Source organism: Nannospalax galili, unplaced genomic scaffold, assembly GCF_000622305.1.
Source record: "Nannospalax galili isolate Female #2095 unplaced genomic scaffold, S.galili_v1.0 scaffold145, whole genome shotgun sequence".
Lineage (NCBI taxonomy): Eukaryota > Metazoa > Chordata > Mammalia > Rodentia > Spalacidae > Nannospalax > Nannospalax galili.
In genome coordinates this window covers 521675-546252 of record NW_008353604.1, presented here as the reverse complement: position 1 = coordinate 546252, position 24578 = coordinate 521675, and the positions used below count along the sequence as shown (strand labels likewise).

Below are 24578 nucleotides of genomic sequence, written 5' to 3'. Positions count from 1 at the left end.
AGAGAGAGAGAATTTCTCCAAAAAGAGCAAAACCAAAATGTGTGTGCATGTACATGGTTTCCATCTGGTTCTGTGTGTGTGTGTGTGTGTGTGTGTGTGTGTGTGTGTGTGTGTGTATGTCTATGGCATGTTTGTATATATGTATGTATTTATATGTGTGGCATGTGTTAATGTATGTGTGTGTTTATGGGTATGTGTGCATATGTATAAGTTAAACAAATAAAACCTCTGCCGTGTACTCATTGGCAGCTCAGCAACAATGAAAAGATACACACATCATTCCACATCACCCGTAGCTCTGCAATTTACAAAGCTTAGTGTCTGTGACTGTACTTGGGCTGAAAGAAATCAGGAGTTGCATCTTTTAACATGAAAGTAGACTGTACAAATTTACCTCCTGTCTGAAAATGTGTGCGTTCCCCTAGTCTCTAGATTGTTCATTTATCGTACAATCAGGTTGCCTTCATTCCGTTACTTCACAAAACCCTTCATGACTACTCTAGGGAGCAGGTTTAACGCTGCTGGGCACAATGCAGATACACTGGGCTCTGTGGCCTACAGGAAAAGCTCTATTTCTTACGTATCAGCTCACACAACAGCCTCTCAGAACCATAGGCAGCAGCATTTTCCCTTGGAAAGCCGGAGGCTGCCATTCATTCCTGCATCGCAGGAATAATGATGTCAATTTTACTTCTGCCACATGGCTAGTGAAAAAAAATAGCTGCAAACACTCAATAATAACTATCTGGACATGCGTCACTGAAAGAAGTGTATGACTTAGTGACACTGTCAGGTTCTTAAAGCCACTGCCTCTGTCTGCTGATACTAAGATGCTAGGAGAGCAAAATGTGGTGACTGAAACTATATCTGATTTTACTTACAGATCTCGACATTTTGGCCCTGAAGACATATCTTGTCTATCATGATTAGGTGAAAAGATGCTTCGAAAACAAAGCTTCCATTACATAATCCATTTATAAACGTAAATGCTTATTAATCATTTGAATTACCTGTTTCCCTCTTTTTATTTATTCTAGCAGCCTATCTGTTCTCCAAATACTGAACATTGCACCTTACCAAGTGTAACCTGCTCTAGTTCCTATCATTGCCATGAAACACACATCTTGCATTTTGTGAAAGACCCTGCTTACAACTTCTTGCCTTAAGGTAACTGGCTGGAGAGCAGACTACATTTGGGATTCTATGGAGATTCTGTTTAAAGTCAGGAGAGCTTTCCGATAAGGGGCTTCCTTACACACCTCTACATCAGCGGAAGTGCAGGTCTCCGCGTTTTCACAGCTGTTCACGATGGCAACTGCACTGTACGACCTTCGTCTCACATTGGTGTCAGAGGTGCAGGATCCTCCAGCTGGGGATGCTTTCTCCAAGCTGTTGAGTTGCTGATCTTTCCAGTCCAGTTGCTTGGCACTGCAAAAGGGAGCATAGACTTCCACACTTCCTTCAAATTGCAAGCAGTTCACTTTGTAGTACTTTCTCTTCACTTCCAAAACATCATTAAATCTATGGCCCCAGAGAATCTCTCGGGGGACGTAGGAACTTCTAGACTGGTGGGATGTGCCAGTGGAATCACCAGTGTAGATGAATGTTACCAGGATCTCAAAATTATCTTTGGCCACAGCCTTGCGGTCGAGGGCATAGAGAGGGCTCTCATGGTCAATTTCGTGAACAATGGTCACTGGGGTGACTAGGATGATCTGGTCATTAATTAGTTTGAGGTCTTTAAACGTCATTGTCATCCTCCCCTCGTTGTCTTCTGTGTAGCGCAGAAGTTGGGCTCTCACTGTGCCCTCCACCACATGGTTGGGTCTGAAATCACCGATGCGCCACATGAGGCAAAGCTTCCCGTCTCTCATGCCGATGAGCGCGAAATAGCTGAAGCGGATGGTCTGGGCTCTCTTCCGGGCGGTTGCCATCTTGGCCAAGGCCGCTCCGATGATGAAGGTATTTATGATGCAACTTAAGATGGACTGAAGGATCACAGTCAGCACGGCCACAGAGCATTCTTCTGTGACACAACGATAACCGTACCCTATGGTAGTTTGGGTCTCAAGAGAAAATAAAAAAGCTGCTGTGAAGGAATGCACGTTGTCAACACAAGGTGTGATGTCCGGGTCATTTAATAGGTCTCCATGATGAAAGGCTATGAGCCAAAAGATGGAACCGAATATCAGCCAGGAGAGAATGTAAGACAAAGAAAAGATGACAAACATGTGGCGCCACTTGGTATCCACCAGCGTGGTGAAAATGTCAACCACGTAGCTCCCCCATTCTCCAAAAATATGCTTGAAGTACACGTTGCAGCTGCCGTCCTTGTGGAGCAGACGCCGCCTCGCCTTCTTCTTCTCAGCTATGGCCTGCTCTGGGGGATAGCCGGGGTGTTTGGAGTCCACATTGACAATCCGGTAGCTGGTGCCGTAATAACTCATTCTTTCTTGGTCCCTTAGGGCATCCAGGGGAGTTTGGTACCCGTTAAGAGTTGTAAGTGTCTTATTATTTTTTGCCTTTTAGTTCTCAGTTAAAACCTAAAAAAATACAGAACAAAAGAAAAAGAAAGAAAATTAAACAACGTTTTAGTTTTAGATTCCAATTTCCAGCTTGACAGCAGTTTGCCAAATTGGGAGCAATTTCGTGTCATCTAAAGTAGGTAAGACTTCATTTGAACCATAGAGACATTCAGTATTGATTACCCATTTCAGTTTAGAATGCAGCTCAGTCATTACAGGAACAAAATATGCAATTAGAGAAAATAACATTTTTCTTTATGCATAGGGTTTCAGTAAACACTATGATTGCCTTAAATGATACCTCACAGCTTTTTCTGACCTGACACAGAAAACGGTAGTTTTATTTTGACAGACTTTTCTTGCATGAGGGAAACCAGAAGGGGGAAAAAAAATCCATAATATGCAGAGGCAGTCTTAACCTTTCTAACTATTGAAGTCAGAGCAATAAAGACTTTCTACCTTTAGTCTGGTTGCTGGAGTAGGCAGCCCCTTAATTCTTCTCTCTCCACTTAGGTTTTTCTTCTTGAGTACTGCACCAAACAGAACAGGACTGAGAAAGGTACCTACTTCAGGTTAAATGCCTGCTACTAGCTCCACCCTTAGCCTTGATTGGAAAAGAAGCCTTTATTCACCCCAGAGGAGTTAAAAACCACTCCCAGGTAAGCTTTTGGTAAGGGGTAAAGTTTCTCCTGTTTTTGCTTAATAGTATCCATCCACCCATTCATCCTTCTTTTTCCATATTCTTTATGTTAGCAGCTCTTCTTCTTTCCCTCTGAATAGAAACAGAAGTTTTGCCAAAGTTGGTAATCGTGTTTCCCTCTTAAAGGGAGCGTACTACAATGTAAGAGGATTCTTCTCCTAGCTCTGCAGCATTTCCTCTGATGAATTCATAGCCATCATTTGGCAAAATAATTTCTAAACAGAACATACAGTTCCCATTTTTAGCACCCATGTCTAAAAAAAGCTCATGTCTGAAACTAAGCTTTTAAAATGTGGTTATTAAAATTATCTTCAGTTATTTCTGTGTATTGGGGGAAAAAAAAGAAGTGACATCAGCCCATTGAATGATTCAGTAGTTATTAGAGTATGTGTTCAATGTTGTCTATCCAGGGACCCCAGGAAGAGCTATTACTCGAGAACATTCCACCATCCCATGCATTCACACAGAAAATACAGTATGAATAAATCCTGATCCCTAAAACCCATCAGAGAATTAATCATTACTGATCCACCCCCTTCCCCACAGCAGGAGAGCAGAAAGAGTTAACTTCTCTTCAGCCAGAAAGAATCATTTTCTCTCTCTCCAGGGATCAGACCCACTTTACAATGAACTCTTAGTCTAGGGAACGACTTACAAGGACGGACTTTGCTTATGGCCAAAAATACTCTGAAGTGTGGGTTGCTCCCTGTCCAACTGCCTCTCAGTCCTTGCAGCAGGCCATCCTCCAGGTCTGTTGTGATTAACTTCCTCCTCTCTTTGGGCAATTCCTGGTTTTGCTTAGGAAGACATAGTTGAATTATTTCGCTGCTAGACCTAAATTAACCTGCATTCTGACTGGAATGTGGAACATGAAATATTTCCACAAATATTATCTATAATACTCACCATTCACAGGTCATTGGAGCACCTGTCTGATTAGACCCTGGTTCAAAAATCTAAACTGAAATGGAATGCTCAGTCTTTACTCCTAACTGGTTATGGGAAGCTTGAATTTAGGATGGATGTCAAAGGATCACAGGATTTCAAATTAAAGAACAGGTATGGAAGTAGAATTGTTTTCTTGTTAAATGCTCCCAACCAAATAAGTTACTTAAAGAGACCTACCCAACATCCAGGGAGGCTGAGAGTTAAGAAAACACAGTTCATAAATCAAGTGCTACTGTGTGACTTTGTTCCGTTCTGCTGCCAAAAAGGAAAAAGGGGTTTTCTTTGAAATGGCATTCAGTTGGCATTGCTTTGCATTCCATTGGTGACAGGAACTGTTATAAACAAGCCAATTTTAAGGCCCCTTCCAAAGAAGGATAATCAGATAATTAATCTGCAATTGATACAAGTTATAAGCAAGCAAATTTGGGTATGTGGGAAATGTGTTGCTGAAGAATGCTACCAATTTCAGAGATAGAAGAAACTAGAGAATTCTACCCCAAATACACCACATCTTCAGATGGGGATCATTATTGTAATCACACATTTATGCCTATTCAGAGACAAGCATTTAGATTCTTTTTTCCCATATTCCTTGACTGTCTAATCCTGTCAGTGAGACATGCTTTAAAAACAAATGTCTCAACTCTAAATGGCAAACTATAACCAAGCCAGACCAACCTTATTCAGCCTCTTGTATTTCTCATCTCAGCCAACACAATGAATAAAAAGGTTGATGGATGGCATTCTATCAAAATGGCTAGACAAAATAAACTTTTATTCATTTCCTGGTTAGCATGTTGTATTAACTTGAGGACTTTTTCAACTGCTTGCTATTAACGAACAGAAGAATGTGTCTACGGATTGGGGAGAGTTCCATATTTAATATGTGTTTCTTAAGATGAAAATCTACCCTTTAAAATTGCCTATAAAAATGGCTAGTGAGATGGCTTAGGGAGTAAAGGTATTTGCCACCAAATCTGAATATTTAAATCGGATCACTGAGGTCCATATGCTGAACAGAGAAAATCGATTCCCACAAGTTGTTCTCTGACCTCCGTATATACATGTGCGTGCACACCAACACACACACACACACACACACACACACCCATATGCTGAACAGAGAAAATCGATTCCCACAAGTTGTTCTCTGACCTCCATATATACATGTGCATGCACACCAACACACACACACACACACACACACACACACACACACATAAATAAATGCAATGATTCTGTAATTGCCTTAATGGTTTCACATTCATCTTGCCACCATAAATTCCATCATGAGAAAGCATTTGTCGTTTTCCTCCTCCAGAATTCTCCTGCATGTTGGCCTCCAGAAAGGAAATCAGATCAAGTATAAGTATAAAATCATAGATTATGAAATTCAAAAGCATATGCTGAATCAAAAGCAGTCTGTTTTTTCAGATGACTCATAACAAAGGTAGAAAAAGCACTGTTACACTTTGGCTATGGCTAGTTTAAGAAATGAAATTAAAAGAAATAGCCATGCACTATCATAATGGTGAATCCACAAAATATCATAACATTTATTAAAATATCCAAATGCATTAGAAAGGCCCTAAGAGTTTCTCCAGCTTACTTCATTCTCTGGAGATTGCTGAGGGAGAAGGAACGTTAGAGATGTCAGTCCGGCCCATCTGCGGCCACTTTTCTCAAATTTTCCTCATTGTATTGAGATTAGACATTGAAAAATGTTTTTAATCCACTTTGACTACTAGGATCTGTTTTTGGACTTCAACTTTCTTAGCATGGATTAAAGGGGGGAAACGCCTATTACTAATCCAGTACATCTTGAGTGGGCTATAGACACAGGAGGGAACACTTTCACAAAACTGCATGAGCAGCCCACCTATTAGTGCTTTTTCCTCCATGTGCAAGCTTGAACCCTCTCCCTACCATTCAGCCATATCCACTCAGATTTAACTATTTACCAAGTAAACAACGCTTATACTCAGGTCTTTAAAAGTAAGCTTTTCCCCAGCAGGTTGAGAACACATCAGAAATGACTAACTGCAGCCCCTCGTGTCACATGCTAAAATTCAACCCTGTCTCTACCACCTATGTAGCATAAATATATTAATTATCTGTCTCATGTAATTTGCCATACAACACCAGAAAAATGACCTAAAATACTTTTGGCAAAGTCCAATTATTAATGTCTGTGGCTTTTGAGGTTTCAAGCACTTTCTTTCCCACATAAAGGAACCGAGACGGTTAACACTTTAGTCAACAGTAATCAAACCACTCTCCTGGCAACAATTGATGAGATAAGTTTTAATGGGAATGTGAGAGTTGGTGGGGAGAAGAGTAGAAAAGATGGCCTAATTTCTCCTCCGGAAGGCCTTTGCTTTGGAAAATAGACTCCTTTGTGGAAGACTTGCAAAGACAGGATGCTGAATACTAGTCCGTTTTGTAATGAGGATGGGGGTGGATTCTCAGGACTGAGAAGGAAGAGAGTGGGGTGTCAAATTGGGACACCCTGAAAAATTAGGCTCCTTTGCTATTTTGTTCAAAACCTGTTCCACCACTTCCAGGCCTGGAATGGTGCCTCAACCTTATCTTGCCTCAAATTCCTCTAAGACATGCAGACACACTCAAACAGTGCTCCTGATTCAGCCACCAAATTCTTGCTGCATCCAGAGCCTACTAGGTGTCATCCTTATTTCATCAACCCCCTCTGGCTCACCAGCCTCAGATGGCATCTCTTCTAGGACACATTCAGGGAATTCTGTTCCCTTCTCAGCTTCCTTTCGACTCAGAGGGTTCACGGGGACCCGGGTGCCTGCAGCTTCTCCTTGTTATCTTTTACTCCTTCCCAACCCTTCCATCTAACCATAATCCAAAGTTCCAAAAACAATAAATTTTCTCCTTTCCTGTTCTAACTTTATCATCACTCTTTCTGAACCAGTTTGGTAGATTTCTTTTTGCCAGTGTGTTAAGAAAGGAGGTGATCGAAAGGAAAAACAGGGTTTCTCATTTACAGGAAAATGCATGCAAAGGTGACCATATTAAGCAAATTAAGTCAGTCTCAGACAAATATCATCCTTTCTCTCATTTTTAGTTCCTGTATGTTTCATAGATACATAAACTTATATTTGTAAGCATAACATCAAAGTAGAAGCAAAGCTGTCAAGGGTAGAAAAGAGCAAGAGAGAAGGGGTAAGAAAGGGAACCGTCATACATTTGTGGGGGGATATATTCAAAGAACAATATATACTGGCATAAAATATCCTTCTGTAAGCCAGTACCATTGTCTTAGTTACTTTCTATTGCTGTGATAAAAAAAACACTGACCAAAACCAACTTGGAGAGGAAAAGATTGATTTTATCTTACATCTCCCAGGTCACAGTTCATCACTGAGGGAAATCAGGGCAGGAACTCAGGGCAGGAGCCTGGAGGCAGGAGCTGTAACACAGACCATGGAGGAATGCTGCTTACTGGCTTGCTACCCTGGCCTGTGCTCAGTCTGCTTTCTTATACAACCCAGGACCACCTGCCCAGGGGTGGCACCACCCACAGTGGGCTGGGCCCTCCCACAATACTCAACAATCAAGAAAATGCCCCCAAAGGACAATCCAGTGGAAGCAACCCTCTACCTATGTGGGTCAAACTGACAACTGAAGCTATCCAGCACCACCATGTACAGTAACAAAAATAAAGGACAAGAAAGGATGATGCCATGTGTTATGAACAAGTACATAGACTGGAAGCTGAGGCTGGGGAGAACTTAACATTGCAGCACCACAGGGGACCAGGGGATGTTCACTTGAAATTCTGTTTCCAGCCCAGTTTGCCCTTCAGTGGCATCTACATGCTAATTTATATCCTGCCTTATCCCAAATGCTGTTGCTTTTTAAATTTTTTTCTTTACCTTTTTAAATTTATTTGTCTATGTGGGCTTGTGCATAAGTGTACACATGTGCCATGGTGTAAGGAGGTCAGAAGACAGCTCAAAGGGGGAGCTCTTTTCTTCCACGTTGTGTGAAGCAGGGTCCCTCCTAGTTTGTTGTTTTTTGTTTGTTTTTCTTTTTCTTTTTTGCCTTTTGCTTTTTGTTTTTCTATGGTTCTCTCTCTAGGCTACCTGGCCCAAGAACTTCTGGGTGATGCTCCTGTCCCCTCCTCTGAAACTATAGCTATAACCACCACATCTGGCTTTGTACATGGGTTACTGGAATCAAACTCAGGTAATCAGGCTTGTGCAACATATGTTTTACCCACTGAACAATTTCTCTGGCCCAACTGCCATGACATTTTTTAAAGAAGTAGAAGTTTGAGACCACGATGTGTTTCCTCATTTTTTTGGATGTCAAGATTACATCAAAAGCAATTCTATTTTTAAAATTTTATTTATTATTTTTATTTTATGTGTATACATGTATTGCCTGCATGGAGGTAAGTGCACCCATGTCGTGCAAGGCCCACGGAGGTTAGAAGAGGCTGTCGGATCCCCTGGGACTGGAGTTCCAGACAGTTGTTAGCTGGCATGTGGGTGCTAGGATTCGAACCCGGGTCTTCTGCAAGAACAGCCAGTGTTCTTAACTGCTGAGCCATCTCTCCAGCCCCCAGCAATTCCTTTTTTACAGATTCCAAATATGTCTTGAGATATCACACAGTATACCATATAGCTGCACAAAGATAACATGTCTCGTACAGGTTACTTTTCTCTGAATCTAAAGTATTCATTCATGACAAGAGAATAAGGTGTCTGTCACCCACTCACTGTGAGGTTTGAATGAAATAAAGGGTGCAGGCCGCCATGTACTGTGACAGGCAGAAAGTAAATATTCAGTAATCACAGCCTGAATCTAAGTTGCATGAGGACTCAGTTTCCATGTCTGTAAAATGTCAGAGCATTTTTTTGCTTCAACCTCTCAAAAAAAAAAAAAAAATCCTTATGTGTTTCTGTGTAAATTCAGGATTGTTGTCCTGTCTCCTGTCTACTGCCACTAAGCCACCAGGGCCCGTTTTTGGTTCTCTCAGTAGGTCCTTGAAACCCCAGAAACCAAGCAACTTTTATTTCTTTAACAACTGTCCCATATGTGAGATTTCACAGTCTTTTGTTATGTGTATGCATACATATGCACACACACACACACACACACACACACACACACACACACTTAGACTGAGAATTCTATTGTTACTTTTTCCAAGGAAACAAGCTTAAAGAAGCAAGCAACACCCCCACAAGCTTGACAAAGTCAACAGGTTAAAGAAATTCACAAGATGATCTTTGGGTTTATTAATTGTCTTCGATTGTCTGTTCCTGTTTGGCTAAGATTGTTTTGATGGTTTCTCTTGTTCTTATCTTTAAAACCAACCTTCCCATCCCTGTCTTGGTTGGATGTTGGCCTGAGTTGCTCATATTTTAGCTTGAGCTGGATCAGAATTGGAGCAGAATTCAGTGATGATATCTCACGTCTTTTTAAAAGATACATTTCAATCTTTATTGTATAAAGAAAGCATTTTCCCCCAAAGACTTAGAAAACTCTGTTAAGGGTTTCTTAGTAATTCTTTTCATTTTTCCTTAAAATTCATTTTTTAAAAGATAGTTTACTTTTATTTTATGTGTATAATTTTAATACCTACATGTAGGTGGATGCACCCCAGTTGTGCAATGCCAAGGAGGTCAGAAGAGGGTGTTGGATCCCCTGGAACTGGAGTTATGGATGGTTATTAGCCACCATGTGGGTGCTGGAAATCAAACTGGGGTCCTCTGCAAGAGCAATTAGTGCTCTTAACCACTAAGCCATCTCTCCAGTACCCAAATTCAGTTTTTAAACTGACTTCCACTATATGCAAAACCCAGTCACTTCTAGACACTAGAACAATATCCCACCTTTGGGGAGTTAACATTTGAAAACTATACTTTAATAAACATGAAAACAATATGTGAGGCGATATTATGCTAGTAATAGCTACTAGGGGGAAAAGCAAAATATAAAATCAGTGTAGAGAATGGCCAGGAACAAAGAGGGGACTTATTATGGGAGGAGGGCCATCAGAGATGGTTCTACTCAGAACCTGAATGACAGGTTCAGGGCTCTTCACTCCTGGCCTTAGGTAAAATGCTTCCAAGTAGACCTGGCTCTCTATTTTGTTTGTCTCAGACATAGTCACTATCTGGTTGTTAAGGCTCTCATTATTCATAGGGGTAATTTGGCTGCTGAATCCCTTGTTCTACACTAATTTTAAGAGCTGGTTCTCACAATAACCTATCATTTCAGGAACTGGTTTGCATTTTACCATAGAACTCTGGCTTTTGCTGTCTATCACCTGGCTTCACTTGGCTTACATAACACCTGCCTTCTGCTGCATCCCTTGCCTCTGTCATCCAGTGAGTAGCCTAGGAGTGAAATGCAACCTCCTGTTGCCTAATTGTCAAATGCATCTATGGGGTACAGTCCAAAACCATAATCCGAGCCCTTATCCACAAGTGTAGCCATGAAAATCCAAGATTCTAGCTATGGTTCTACTGTGTTAGCAAAATGGTATCACGGTACTACAAATATTCTGAAGATTGATACATTTATGTAAAGTGTGAGAACAGTAGTTCATGGAGTTCAAAATGTTTTCATAAGGAAGGAATGACACATTCAATAGAGCCATGGAATTTCTCTTTCCATCATCTTTGCCCAGCATGAACCAAAATCCGTCTTCTCCTAGCTTATCATACAGGACTTTATCCAGTCTGAGAAAGATGATACCTAAACTACCATGTGAAAGATGAACCCGAGCAAACTAAATAAATGAGGAAGAACGATTGTTCCTTAGGAAGAGGAAAAACTGTATGTCACCTAATAAATATATAAGACATGCTTTCCAAAGAACCAAATATCACCAAGGATGGGGAGGAGGGGACAGGCAAAGGTTAGAGAGACAACAAGAGAATTATTTTAATCTTAAAAGTTACATTAAGAATCTGGGTCATTCTTCAAGACGCAGTGCAGTCTATTAAAGTACCGTAACTCGATGCATTGAATGATAGATTTTCTTCATGGCTACCCGACGGAAGGTGGGTAAGAGGAACTGAAGGGAAGAAGGGTGAGAGAAACCAGTTATTTCAGGGTTCAGATTGGGAAAATATCACCAGGTGTATCAGAAGCCACCTCTCAATATAAACTCTCTCTTCTCTGCATCTGGGGTAGGGGCACTTGACATTGCAATGACCAGTCAGAATTTCACAGTCAGGAACTGAGGAATTGACAGAAAGGTCATACTATTTTAGGCCACCCCAGGCAGTTGGAAGACCAGTGTGAGGTGCAATGTGCCTAAGTATTCAATAAGGACACAGCCATCACTTCTTGGAAGACAACCTCAGAGAAGATTTCATCTTGCTTGACTTTTGCTTTTGCCCAAGCAGAGTTCCTTCTCCCTGTAAAATCTCTAATGCTCCAAGTTACCTGATAACTTTTCAATGTTTTTTTTCCTGTTTATATTAACCACTGACGATTGGTTGAACAGCAACAAAATCACTTAAAATTCAGCTTAATACACATTTCAAATACCTTCCATCTGTAAGAATATAGTCAAATCAGTTTCCTTGACTCTGTCCATGTAAACTATCAGTAGGTCCTTGTTATCAGGTCACCTTGAAAGCAGTTTTCAGACTGTTTCCCCCTGTTGTCAAAATCATTACCTATCCGATGAACCATGTCCTCACAGTCCATAGTCCATAACTCCCAACAGGTCTCCTAGTCTTCCCTTTCCTCCACATTATTGTGTCGTAAAAAGCAAAAGCCAAACCAGTAAGGATTTGCTTGAGAGACAATCTTCCCATCATCAATCGAACACTTAATATAACCTGACTTCTCCCTATCTCTCACTATTCTGCAATAGGTAAGGCTCTTCACTGCATTCTCCCTGTTCCTTACTTTCTTTAATGTGCACGCATGTGTGTGTGGTGTGTGTGTTTGTGTGTGTGTGGGGGGGTCAGGTGTGGGTACTTACCTGAGGGGTGACTCAGTGACCCATGTCTCTAATCCCAGCACTTTCTTAGCACTGGAGAAAGGGAAATAGAAGGATTAGAAGTTCAAGGTCATCCTTGGCTGCATAGGAAGTTTGAAGTCAGCCTATGCTAGAGACTGTCTATAAGTTAATTAATTAATTAATTTAAAAAGTAAAAGTTTATAAATTTGCTGTGTATTATTGAATTTTTCAAAATGTGATTCTCCCAAGAAAATGTTTATTGCTTTATTAATAGTTATTTTTTATTTTTATTTGTGTGTGTGTGTGTGTGTGTGTGTGTCTTACATAGGTGAGGTGCCCAAGGAGTGCAGAAGAGGGTATTAGATTCCCTGAAACTAGTTATAGGCAGTTGTGAACTGCCAGACTTGACTGTTGTATCCAAACTCACTCGAGTCCTCTGGAAAAGCATCAAGGGCTCTTAAACACTGAGCCATCTCTCCAGCCCCCAAATTGTCATTTTAAAGGCATATTCAAATATATACATTGATATATGTCTATGTATATACTAATTCAAACTATTTCTGAAGGTCAGCTAGCATTACATGAAAATACTCTACAAAACTGGTACAGATTCAAACTCCAGAAATTTGGACTGATTTTCTATTTGAAGGTTTTATTCTAAAATACTATCACGGATGAGCACAAAGATATCACATTACAAAACTATTGGTGGTGAAAAGTTTGGCTATTAGCCAACCATCTAATAAGGATGGGTTTGGTTTATATAATAATAGAATAATCCCGTCATCATTATGTAAGCATCAAAAGTGGTGGGGGAAATGAAATAACAGGAAAACGCTGTAACATGTGATTTAACGAACACAAAAAGGGTAAACTCACACCGAGGGACATCTGTAGACCCATACTTGACCAGACGATAGGACTTTAACATATATGACAAAATACAGGAAATCTCATGGGGGCTAAAGGAGATGTGCATATAGGGAAGGGGGGTGCTAAATATGATTAAGATGTGTTATGTGGAATACACAATAATTCAATAAAATGTATTTAAAAATATAGACTTGGAATTATGTTATGCTTCTTTAAAATAATCTCATAACTGGCCCTATTTAGAAAAATGAAGGTAGTATTTCAGTGAGTTTAAATGCCCTGGCCCTCTGGGGAAGTACATCGTTTCAGAAGTCTTTATCTCCGTGACTCAGACAAGAAAAAAAGTGATTACAAAACAGTTTGATTAATGTAATTTTAAAGTTTAAAGATGTTTAAGCATAGAGCTAGACTGATATATAACAAGATGAATTGCTGATGTAATTATTTTACTCCTTTTTCTTGTATTTATATATTTATATTTCTAAAATTTTACAATAGGGAGCCAGAGAGATGGTTCAGTGGTTAGGGGTACTCGGTGTGCAACCCTGAGGATCTGAGTTCAAATCTCAGAAAAAATGTAAAATCCAAGAGTACTCATCTGTGCCTGTAACCTCAGTGATCTTGGTTGTAGAGACTGGAGGAGTGCTGGGGCTTGCTGGCTACTAGCTTGATAGAGAGTCATTGAGAGACCCTGTCTGAAAGGAACAAGAGGGGTTGATAGAACAGGACACCTGATGTCCTACTCCAGCACTTAGGTAAGAGCTCTCCACCCACACCCACACACATGTGCATGTCACAATCTACCCTCCCACACATCCACACAAGAAAAAAGAAAAGTAAATAGTATAAAATTTTGCCATAAGCATGGACATTTTGCAAAAGAAATGCAGGTTTTTTCAGCTCATAATTTGAAACCTACCAATTCTGAGTCTCCTTAGAGAGAAAACAAAGCAATAGCAAACTGAGAGCGTGTATTAGACCTTTTAATAGGAAGCTATAAATATCCCAAAGAGGCAGACAGTCTTACAGACATTTAAAGTCAGACATCGATGCGGTAATTTTTGCTGGAACAATTCACAGATACAAATATAGTGACATTTAATTCCTCTAAGTAAAACCAGATCTCTTTTGAAACGTGGAGATGGAGGGAAGAGGGAGTTGATCAGATTTGGCCACTGAGGAGCAATCAGAGAAAACCTTGAAAGCCTCTGGTAACAAATCAGGGCCACATAAATCAGTGTCAGAACGAAGCAAGCACGGAAGCGCAGATCCCCCTGTTAATGCTGCCTTTCGTGTCTCCCCCATTCCAGGTCATAGTAAACTGCTAATATCTTTGTTTCTCGACTTGTTGCTGTGAGGTCTGTTTTAGGAATCTGCCTTTGATGTTTAAAAAGAAAATATTTAAAATCTGTGCCATCATATAACTGTACTTTAAAACCCAAAGTGATCATTCTTTTAAAGGACGACTGTTGAGCACAATTATGAGTTTAGGATTTGCATTTGCCTCAAAAGCTGACATTAGCCATAATCTTGAATAAACACTACTACCATTGGTAAATATCCTACAGGCAAGTTAGAACTGCAAGGTTTCTGAATGTGTAGTCTTCTAACAATTTGCCTCCAAAATCCCAGAGGAGTAGAATGTCACTTGCAGATTCCTGGATTTTTTTCCTAATTGATGTGAGATGATAGTACCAACTGATTCTTTAACATCTTCGAGATTTTGATATACTACTTTAAAATTTTCTAAGACTGGATTAGGACAGACAAGAATTCGAGTTCAAATGTCTATTGATCACTAGCAAGACTTGCTTTTATTTTTAATAGATTGGGAAGTTCAGAGTTGAATTTGTTTGCTTGTTTGGACTTTGCATTTTTGCACAAGTAAATGACCTTTGTAAGGCTGTGGTTGCTCATCTGTGTCTGAAGAAAATGGAAAATGGATTGCTCTGAGTATATAATGAAACTGTCTTCCCAACTATCCTTCTCCTTTCTTAGTGCCTGGTATTTAGTAAATGCTTAACTATAGGGATTGTAGTTATAATTATATTTTCAAGTGAATCAAATAACACCAGAAAGTTGAATCATCATTTGCTGATCATCACAACCATTCAAGTGTAGGTCCCTGTGCAAAAAGCATGAAATGTCATTGGTATGAATGCATATCCTCTGAATGGTGCAGTTGCCAATGTCCAGGATTGTTTAAGAGTCTGCCTTAGCGTCTAATTTGCCTTAACCTTCATGACCTTTGACAAGATATGACAAAACTGGCCAGAAGAACTGCCAGGATCACTAAGAAGTCCTGTGGTACTAGCCACTCCCCCCATGATAACAAAGGTGCCCTTCCTTGTGATTACGAGTGCCACGCGGTTTATGACTGACCTCTAATAGTTTCCATATAGTTTTATTTGGGAGCTGCTTTGATTAGACCAAATTCTGTATTCTGAAACAAATGTAATTTATGGAAAGCATATGTGCCATGACTTTTGACCTTCTCAGTTTGGTATTTATGATATTCCAAGGGAAACCTAACTCCCATGTCTCTGTTACTATTTTCCCATTTGTGAGAAAGGCCTGCAAATTGTCCTCTTTGGCAACTTGGAATCTATTTATTAGTCTATTCTGTCTGCCGGGAATCAGTGAACTCACAGATGTGATTTGCTTGTAGACCAGGAACTCCCTGGATATTGTCTACAACTTCTCTGACCTTTAAATGATTCCATTTCTGTTTTAAGCTGTCAAAATAAAAACTCAAGGCATCTTTATTCAAGAGGAAAATAAAGCAAGTGTTATCTGTTAGCTCAATTCCCATTTCTCCCATGGATACAGATAAATTGAGAAAGCCTTAAAATATAAGACAAGAGATCCTCCTAGGAAGATCCAGAGAGATAGACTCTTAAGAATATTGCCTGCTGCGTGCTGTTTTCAGGTGGGATTAAGGTTCTATCAGGGCTACTTAGAAGTAAAGCTTTACCACTGGCCAGTTTATAGAAGATTTAGGTAGATGATATGACCTAAATACATTTGACGGCAATGCACCTGCCTTCCCTTCTGGGCACACCTTTGTTCCTATGGTGGTGCTATAGGAAAGTACATCAGCCTGACTTGGTTTGGAAGGTTTGCGTGTCATTACACATGAATGTCTGGACAAAGTGCAAACCCAAATCAGCAGTAGTTTCCTTAGAAAGCAAGTGATCCATCCAGTGTTTCTCTGGCTGAAATTTTCATTTTGGCAGGCCCTGGAGGGTTGAGGTATGGACAGATAGAGGCACTTTTAACTTAAATCTCATTGTGAAATGGTTTATGTCTCCTTTAAGTGTCTCTATATTATAGTCGAATATACTGATGTCTGTAGTGGTCTAGAAAAGTCTGAAACCACGGAAATGCCTTTTGTGTATGCCATTTAATTGAAATTTAAGAGGTTTTTTTTGGAGGACTGTGGCTAAGGTTTGTGAGGCCTATTACTGTCGTTAAGAAACTCAGCCTTCCTCTACCCAATACATTCTCTGAAAAAAGCCCTCTCAGAACAGAGACCTCTACAGAACAACGGTATCACAGTGAGTATGCTGCATCCAAAGACGGTGACTGCTTTAAAAGCCCCTAGCCAGCACTTAGGGTTGCAAAGCGCTACCCAACAATTTGTTGTTCATGCTTAATCTTAGACTAATGAAGGAAGTAGGAGCCATAGATAATCCATAAAAGAAAAGTAATGACTTGAAAGTTAGGTGCTTTGGAAAAAACAGCACATTCATGTACACTGTAGGCTAGTCAAAATGACTCTCTCTCTCTCTCTCTTTCCTGAAATCGACTATCAGATAAGAAAGATATAATCAAGAGAAAAATTCCAGACCACTGAACAAAAGGCAGTTTAGGAATTTAAACTTTAATTCCCTCGGCTAATTCACTCAGAGGCAATGAACTTATGAAAATGTGAGTGATACTTGGCTTGAACGAATAAATTGCTCACATCCCAAATCAAAATTCTTTATTAGCCCAGAATGTACAACACAAAGGAGACAATTCCTAATATATTTTAAAAGTCAAAAAATTAGCTACTAATATTATTTCAGATTAGTTGTAATTCTTTTAGCTACAAACAGACCACCACCACGTGGCCACCTTTGGTTTGAGATTGTCTGGAGATGGAGCAGGCCCAATTCAGATATTTTCTTTGGAAATAAAATTTGCTTCTGTTGCTACTTAACTTAAAAAGTCATTTTTGCCTGAGCATGTGAGGGATGTTGTTTATAATAAATTCATTCACCAATGAGCCTGGGAATAAATACTTTGAGGTATGCAATCTTTAAAATGCAGTGAAAAGATTATATTAAGAACTATCTTTTCTCCATTAATAGAGTTTTGGAATGGAGGGCGAAATTGTAGTACATTTACTTATTCTGACTTTTTCTGAGAAATAAAAACTTCATTGATATTTGAGTTCCTAGATTTTTATGTAACTATCCTGTAGAGGCAAATTGGATGCCTTCATTGAAAATGATTAGAAGGGCAAAGGAAAAGCTCAACAGTAGGATACTTGCCTAAGATGTGGGAGACTGTGCTAAAACCCTCGCGCGCACATGCACACACACACACACACACACACACACACACACACACAATTAGAAACCAATCCTTCAAGACAGATTTTTAGCAAGTTGTGTTTCCACGCCAGCTCCCATAGCCACAAACATTTTTTTTAATACAAAGGACACGTGCCAGGCTAAGAAAATATTTGAGATGTTAGACATCCACATTTGGCTAAATGGCACTAAAGTTATAATAAGATCCAAGAGTTACAAAGCGGACTCCCTCACCTTCCAACCCTCTTGGATCTCCACTTGGATCTTAGGTTCTTGGTTCTAGAGTTGCATAAACATGACAACACCCAGTTTGCCCACTCCATCAAGCAAATCAGCACTCCACCCCCTTCCCTGAGATGGTGTATTCTTGAGCCTTATTCTCCTTTTTACTTTTCAACATATAATTTTACTGAATTTTTGTGCATTTCATGCAATACATCTTAATCATACTTAGAATTCATCCTATATCTGCACGCCCCCTACCGCCTGTCAACCAGATTTCATGCATTCTGTCATATAAGTTAAAGTGTACTGAGGCAAGTTTGGATACACAGATGTCCTTTGGTATGAGCTGCAGTGTGTTCAGCCTGCGTAGTTAGTGTCACTCCCTTAAAGAAGATCAACTTTCCCTCACCCAGCAGTGATCAGCTGCCAATAGTTCCTTGGTTAAGGCTGCGACCTGCTGCCCAGCTCCTCAATTCTATGGTGGTTTTTGTCTAAGTGAGTTTGCATGGGTCTTGTGCATGCTGTCACCACTGTTGTAAGTTCATAGGAGCAAGTTTCCAGAAACCTGGAAGACTCTGTTCCCATCCCTAGACAACTGTAATTTCTTACTGTGTATTTACAGAGAAGTACACCAGTCATCACTAAAGAAGCTTCTTGTGCAACAGATGGAGACTTTCACAGAATTCTACAAACTAGCGACACAAAGATAAGTGTCTGTGAGATGCTCAGCCCTAAGTGACACATGTACAATGGAACCTCTATACCTAAAGCTCCTGGAACTTGGTGGAACGTAGGGTAGAGAGAATTATTAATGCCTGTCTCAACTCTCACCTGTGAAGCGTCCTCATGCAATAGAGGGTGATGAACACAGAAGGCCACAAGTGACCGAAGTATAGAGAATAAGAGCCTGCAGGTCCATGGATTGGACTAATAATAATCCTCACTCACCCAGAGCTCAGGGACCATTGCAAAAGAGGGTAGAAAGATTGCAAAAGGCTTATTCCTCCTTAAAAATAAAAGAATACTCTTGTATGGAAACAACATATTTAGACCCGCGGCCTTGCTTCTCTGTGGACATACCTATACTCTTCTCTTTTCCCCAAGGAGATTTTACTCTAAGTTCCATACAATAACACAGATCAAAGTCACAACTCTACAAGCACTGATGGCCAGGATGTCTAGAAGTACAAACTAGTGCTGTGGTCAATCTTGCAGGTCCAGGTTATAGAGAACTGGCGATGCTAATGAACATTCTTCTGTGTTCCCTGCTCATCTTCTTAAGGATTTCGGTGAGCTGACATTTACCCCTGTTCCTAATGACAATCCTACAAAGCAGGGTTCAGTGCATCTTTATTTATGATATTTTTAAAATTGGTCAGTCTATCTATTCATGTACATGGTACTGTGTTACTTAAGGATAAATTCATAAAAGTATATACTGTGTTCTGAGCACATCCTGCCATACCATCCCACCCTCCCTCTTCCCTTCTATCATCCCCCTGCTTCCTCCAGTTCCTCTGTTTTCCTGGACAGTTTTACTTATGTCTTCATGCCTTATATATGATTTTACTTATCTCTATAAAATCTAGGAACAACACATGAAATTTGTCTCTCCACATTTCTGAGACTGGCTTAAGGAAATATCCATCTTCCTACAGCCACATACCTTCATTCTTCTTTATGGCCACAAATATATATATATCACATTTTATCTTATCTACCCCTCTTTTGGGCACCACCCTAAGGATGGAGCCAACATTCCCAATCCAGTGGGTGAAGTGAGAACCAGCATCTGTTACACAGCTTTGCAAAATATTGACCAGGGATGGGAACAACATTTGCAACCCCACATGTGAAGGACTGCAGAAAGGTCTAAGCAGCACTGTGACCCTCACTTATGACACTGGCACCTGTTAATTACATCTTAGGAGAAAAATGAAGTCATTTACTACAGAGCGTGCCAAAAAATAAGATTGCAATTCAGCAATCTATAACTAGACTGAAAATGGTACATAGAGGTCAACGTCATGCCCTGACACCCCAGTTTTTGTATATAAGGATTGAGCCATATTCGTACAATTAAGGAAATTATATACTATTTCTCTAACTCCAGCAAGTTTCAGGAAGACATTTCAGATTCTGAGAAGATTTGCTTTCTTGTGCTACATCTATTGCACCAATGTACACAGTACATTAACTTTCAACCTACAAACCCCGCCTGGACCAAATCATGAAGAATCAGAAGTAGGAGCTGGAGAGATTGCTCAGTGGTTAAGAGCACTGGCTGCTCTTGCAGAGGACCTGGATTCAATTCCCAGCATCCACAAGGCTACTAACAACTGTAACTCCATTTCCAAGGGATCCGACACCCTCTTCTGACCTCTGTGGGCACTGCATACCACAGGTGCACTCACACACATGCAGGTAATACACTCATGCACATGAAATAAAAATAAGATAATTTTTTTAAAAACAATCGGATGTATCTCATGGCAAGAAGCCAGAGGAAGTCCAGACCTGGGAGGACACTTATCAATGAGGGGTAATCTGGCCACGCCTTTTCATGGACAATCCTCCCACTGGTGAGATTACACAACCAGCGAGTGGAGGAGAGGGGAGCCTTCTTGTGTTTGCACATCCTTTGGAATGGAGCCAGAATGTTAGAACATAAAGGAAAAACAACCCTCTTACAGAGCATCCTGAGTGAAGCAGCAAGGATAAAGCGTCCTCCTGCATGCATCCAAAGTACACGGACTTGTCTTGGCACTGATTCCTTCTGCAGGCAAATGCCTGACTCCTGTGGCAGAACTAGACCTGGTTATAAAGAATCAAGGTAGGACTGGGTCTGGTGGTGGTATACACCGGTCATCCTACAACTTGAGGATGTAGGATGTACAATTTGAGAAACAAAGGAAGAAGGATTTTGAGTCTGAAGCCAGCCTGTGCTATGTAGCAAGGCCTTTCCGTAAAAATTAAGTAAATAAATACTCAATGCTTTAAAGGAAATAAAATCACATATGCTGGAGATTGGGGGTGAGTATGGTGTGGTGTGTGTGTGTGTGTGTGTGCATGTATCTGTGTGTGTGTGTGTGTGTGTGTGTGTTGGTAGGTAGGTAAGTAGGTAGATAGGTAGGTAGGTAACATTGGTTCTGATGAGTTCAAAGATCAGTCAACAACCCAATCCTCTTCCATATAAACTCTAGGTTTTCTGTGAATAGCCCAATTCCATATTCAAAAACATTCTCAAACTGTGATTGTATGTTGTCTTTGAATGATTTTAATAGTGTTGTAAGGATGATTATTAGATATAGGCTGGATGGGGTTGTATAAGACTAACCCCAAATGAAAGGGCTTTATGTCAGCATCAACCCAGTATCAATAAAATAAAAGAAGTTTACATTTTAACAGGTTACTGGGAAGGTCTGTCAGGTAAACTTCAGAGAGGAAAGAATACCTGAGATCATGTAGGTCAAAGGCTACAAAAGTTTAGATAGAGGGGTGGGAAAGATAGCTCAGACAGCAGCATGCTTGTGGTACACACACAAGTGTATGAGTTCAAAGCCCCAGATCCCATGTAAAATATCAGACAGCACTACACATCTATAATCCTTGCCCTAGGAAGGCAGGGCAGGGGGATCCCTGCATTTCACTGGTCAAGCAGCCCAGCCAACTGCCTGAGTTCTAATTTCAGGAAGAGCTGCTGTCTCACTAAATAAATTGGAGAACAGTAGAGAAAGGCAACTGATATGAACCTTTACATGCAGTGCACACCATCAGGGCCATGTGTACCTACATATAAATATGCTCACATAAGCACACACAGTATACATATGAAAGTGTAGTTAAGACCAAGGACCGGTTCTATAAATCTATTGTGCAACACAGTTACTATAATGAACAAAATGTTACATCTTTGAAAGTTGCCAATAGAGTAGATTTTAAGTATTCCTGTTGCAAAAATGTATGGGAGGCTTTACCATTCTGCAATGATGTATGTGCATTTTATAACAACCTGTTTTACATAAGTGTATATGATTTTTATTTATCAATTAAAAATAAACAAATAGGGCTGGAGCAATGGCTCAGTGGTTAAGATCACTGGCTGCTCTTGCATACGATCCTAGTTCAGTTCCCAGCACCCACGTGGTAGCTAACGACCATCTGAAATCCAGTTCCAGGGAATCCGCCCCCCTCTTCTGATCTCCATGGGCATTGCACAACACAGGTGCCCTTACATACATGTAAGCAATACACTATGAACATAAAATAAAAATAATAAAATATTTTTTAAAATACATAATGAAACCCTGAAGTTTCTTTATAGCCTGAAGACTGACATTTTCCTAATCTCCAAAGACACTTGGATGGAGTGCGGCATCTGTCATCATTAGAGTTTTCAAGTGGAAGCATGTCTGCCACTTAGGAAGGCATGTCTTCAAGTAGTATAGATGGAAGACAGCCAGGAATTTGAATCTATGGCCTTGAGAGTTCACTGCTGATGTTGATCAGCTGCTAGTCATGGCAAAGTTTTGTTTACACCTTGCATTGGGGCTTGGAGAACTGAGAACATTGAGCCGGGTGGGGGAGGGGCATTTACTTAAGAACAAAATAGTAACTTCTTTTTAAGAATCAAATTTGAAGGATAAAGATTCATCATGGTTATGATGGCCAGAATATTAAGGTCTAAAGCCAAGATTTTAATATTATACACTGGGAAACATATACCCAGACATACAACAATATACAAACTATGACTGCAGATGGATAATGTCAGGATTTCAAAGAACTGTAATGTCAGACAAGAGACTAGGGAAACAAAGAAAGGGAACTACAGAGCTGCAAACTGAAGGGATGCCCCCAGGCAGTATGTAGATTCAGGCAAGCACTGCACAGTTCAGAGGTTTGGCAAATTAACTGAGTTTCAGGAATGGAGCTGAATGTGAGGATCCCCAGATTGGGAGAGCACAAGTGAATGACATAATCCTCAGTCAGAGAAGAAGCATTTCTTAAGCACCAGACACTTTGTGTCAAGGACTATGTACAATTCTCCCAGTGATCCTGAGAGCCAGTATCGGTAGCATTCTTTTTCTGCAGATGCAGAACTTACACTTATAACTACCTCAATAGACTTATTCAAGATTAACAGGGAATATTAGCATAACAGGAGGATGAGTAACTGCTTTCGTTCCACCACGAAATTTGTGTTGGGCAATCCCTTCACTCCTCAGATACACTGAGCCCACCTCTCCATGATACGTATCAGTATGAACAAAGTCCTTAGCGGCAGAATCAGGGTGACGATATGACTTGAGACTCCCAGTCCCTGGAATTGGGCTAAATTACCAGGGATCTAGTACAGAGCAATTTCCATGGGAATCTTATGGACTGACCCAATTCAGAACATGGAGCAGAGGGCACTGCGTGTGAGGTCCAATGGCCTCAGCTCTAAGGAATGGAAGAGGTGATAGACAGGGAAATTTAGGGAGCTGGTTCCTAAAAGCTCATCTGAGGTCAGCGCAGACATGTAGAAAACGAACAGTGAGACAAGGAGGGGAAAAGTCCTTCCCAGAAAAATCAAGGCAACAATTCAACAAAAATTGCTCTTGATCCACAAAGAATTCCCAGGAAAAGTAATGAAAATATTACTTATCAGTAGGGTAATGGCCTATTGTAGGTTTTGTGTTTTTTAAGACAAGTCTGTATAAGAGTAACGATACAAAATAGGAAATAACACAAAATAGAAGGAAGAACTTCATGGGCTTTAAGAAAGAGAGAGAGATGAAGTTTGGTGGGTAAGGAGGTGGGATGAGTTTTCTAGGAGACAGGAGATATGGGGTGGGATGAATATGATAAAATTACAGTGTGGAATTATCAGAGGATTAGTAAAAGCACTATTTTTTAAATGACAGATGCTTTTGTATTCAAAATTTTTATTGAGTGTAGCATTGTCCTCTGGGTTGAACATACCCATCTCTGTATTGGAGCAGAACTGTAGTGACCCATAAAAGAACCTCACAAGGTCAAAGTTACTAGTATTTTCTGTAGAGAGATCAGGAAAGGTCGTGGGAACATGAGAGGTTCACAGGGTCATGAGTGTTTCATGAGGTCTCTCTCCCTCTTGAAATATGAATGATCACTACTGAAGATAAAAGCAACTGATTGAGGTGGGACTTCTTTGTGATGCAGCTGCCTACAAGATACCCGAAGTCTCTGACTAGTATAGATGCTTTGAGCCGTCCATGTTCCTGTAAGAAACCACACTAAACTCAAAGATTCACTGAACGAGATTTAAATGGAATCCTTTCTTCTGTCTTTGGTCTACTGGTAACTTCTCTATCCAGGGAAGACTAGACTTTCCTTCTGTTTTCCCAGGAAAGTCCCCCAACACACATCAACAATGTTCTCTATGTGGTGATATAGATTTACTGAGATAATTCAAACATGAGTCTGTCCCCAGTGGCTGGCACCGTTACGTGCAGAAATAGGAAATCTTGTATTCATTCAGAGATAGAGCCCCACTCCATGATGCTAGACTGACTATGAACTGCTTCCTGAATTTACAGGGCTACGGGTTTAATGGCTGTATCAACAAAAATATTTTTGCCACTAGCATTTCTAACAGAAACTATTGAAGACCGGAAATATTTACTCAAAATTTGTGTAATCAAAGCTTTTAGGAAGGAATTTCCTGTGTTTGTGAAGAAGTTTAACTAGACAGTAAAGGTTTGTTTTAACACTAAGATGCTAAAAGTTTCCATTTTATGATG

General features: G+C 40.3%; 1 protein-coding gene across 4 annotated transcripts in view; it reads right to left on the bottom strand.

Moving 5' to 3' along the window:
• Nucleotides 1-135: 135 nt before the first annotated feature.
• Nucleotides 136-24578, bottom strand: part of Kcnj16 (potassium voltage-gated channel subfamily J member 16) — a 62864-nt gene continuing 38421 nt past the window's right edge. For 3 of the 4 annotated variants that reach the window (XM_029554917.1, XM_008850866.2, XM_029554919.1), the window contains exon 2: nt 136-2543. In XM_029554917.1, coding sequence (XP_029410777.1) covers nt 1188-2447 — 1260 coding nt within the window. In that variant the 5' untranslated portion in view covers nt 2448-2543 and the 3' untranslated portion in view covers nt 136-1187. Of the gene's footprint in view, nt 2544-2984; nt 3056-24578 lie in introns of those variants that run through there. The other variant, XM_029554918.1, reaches the window with a different exon arrangement.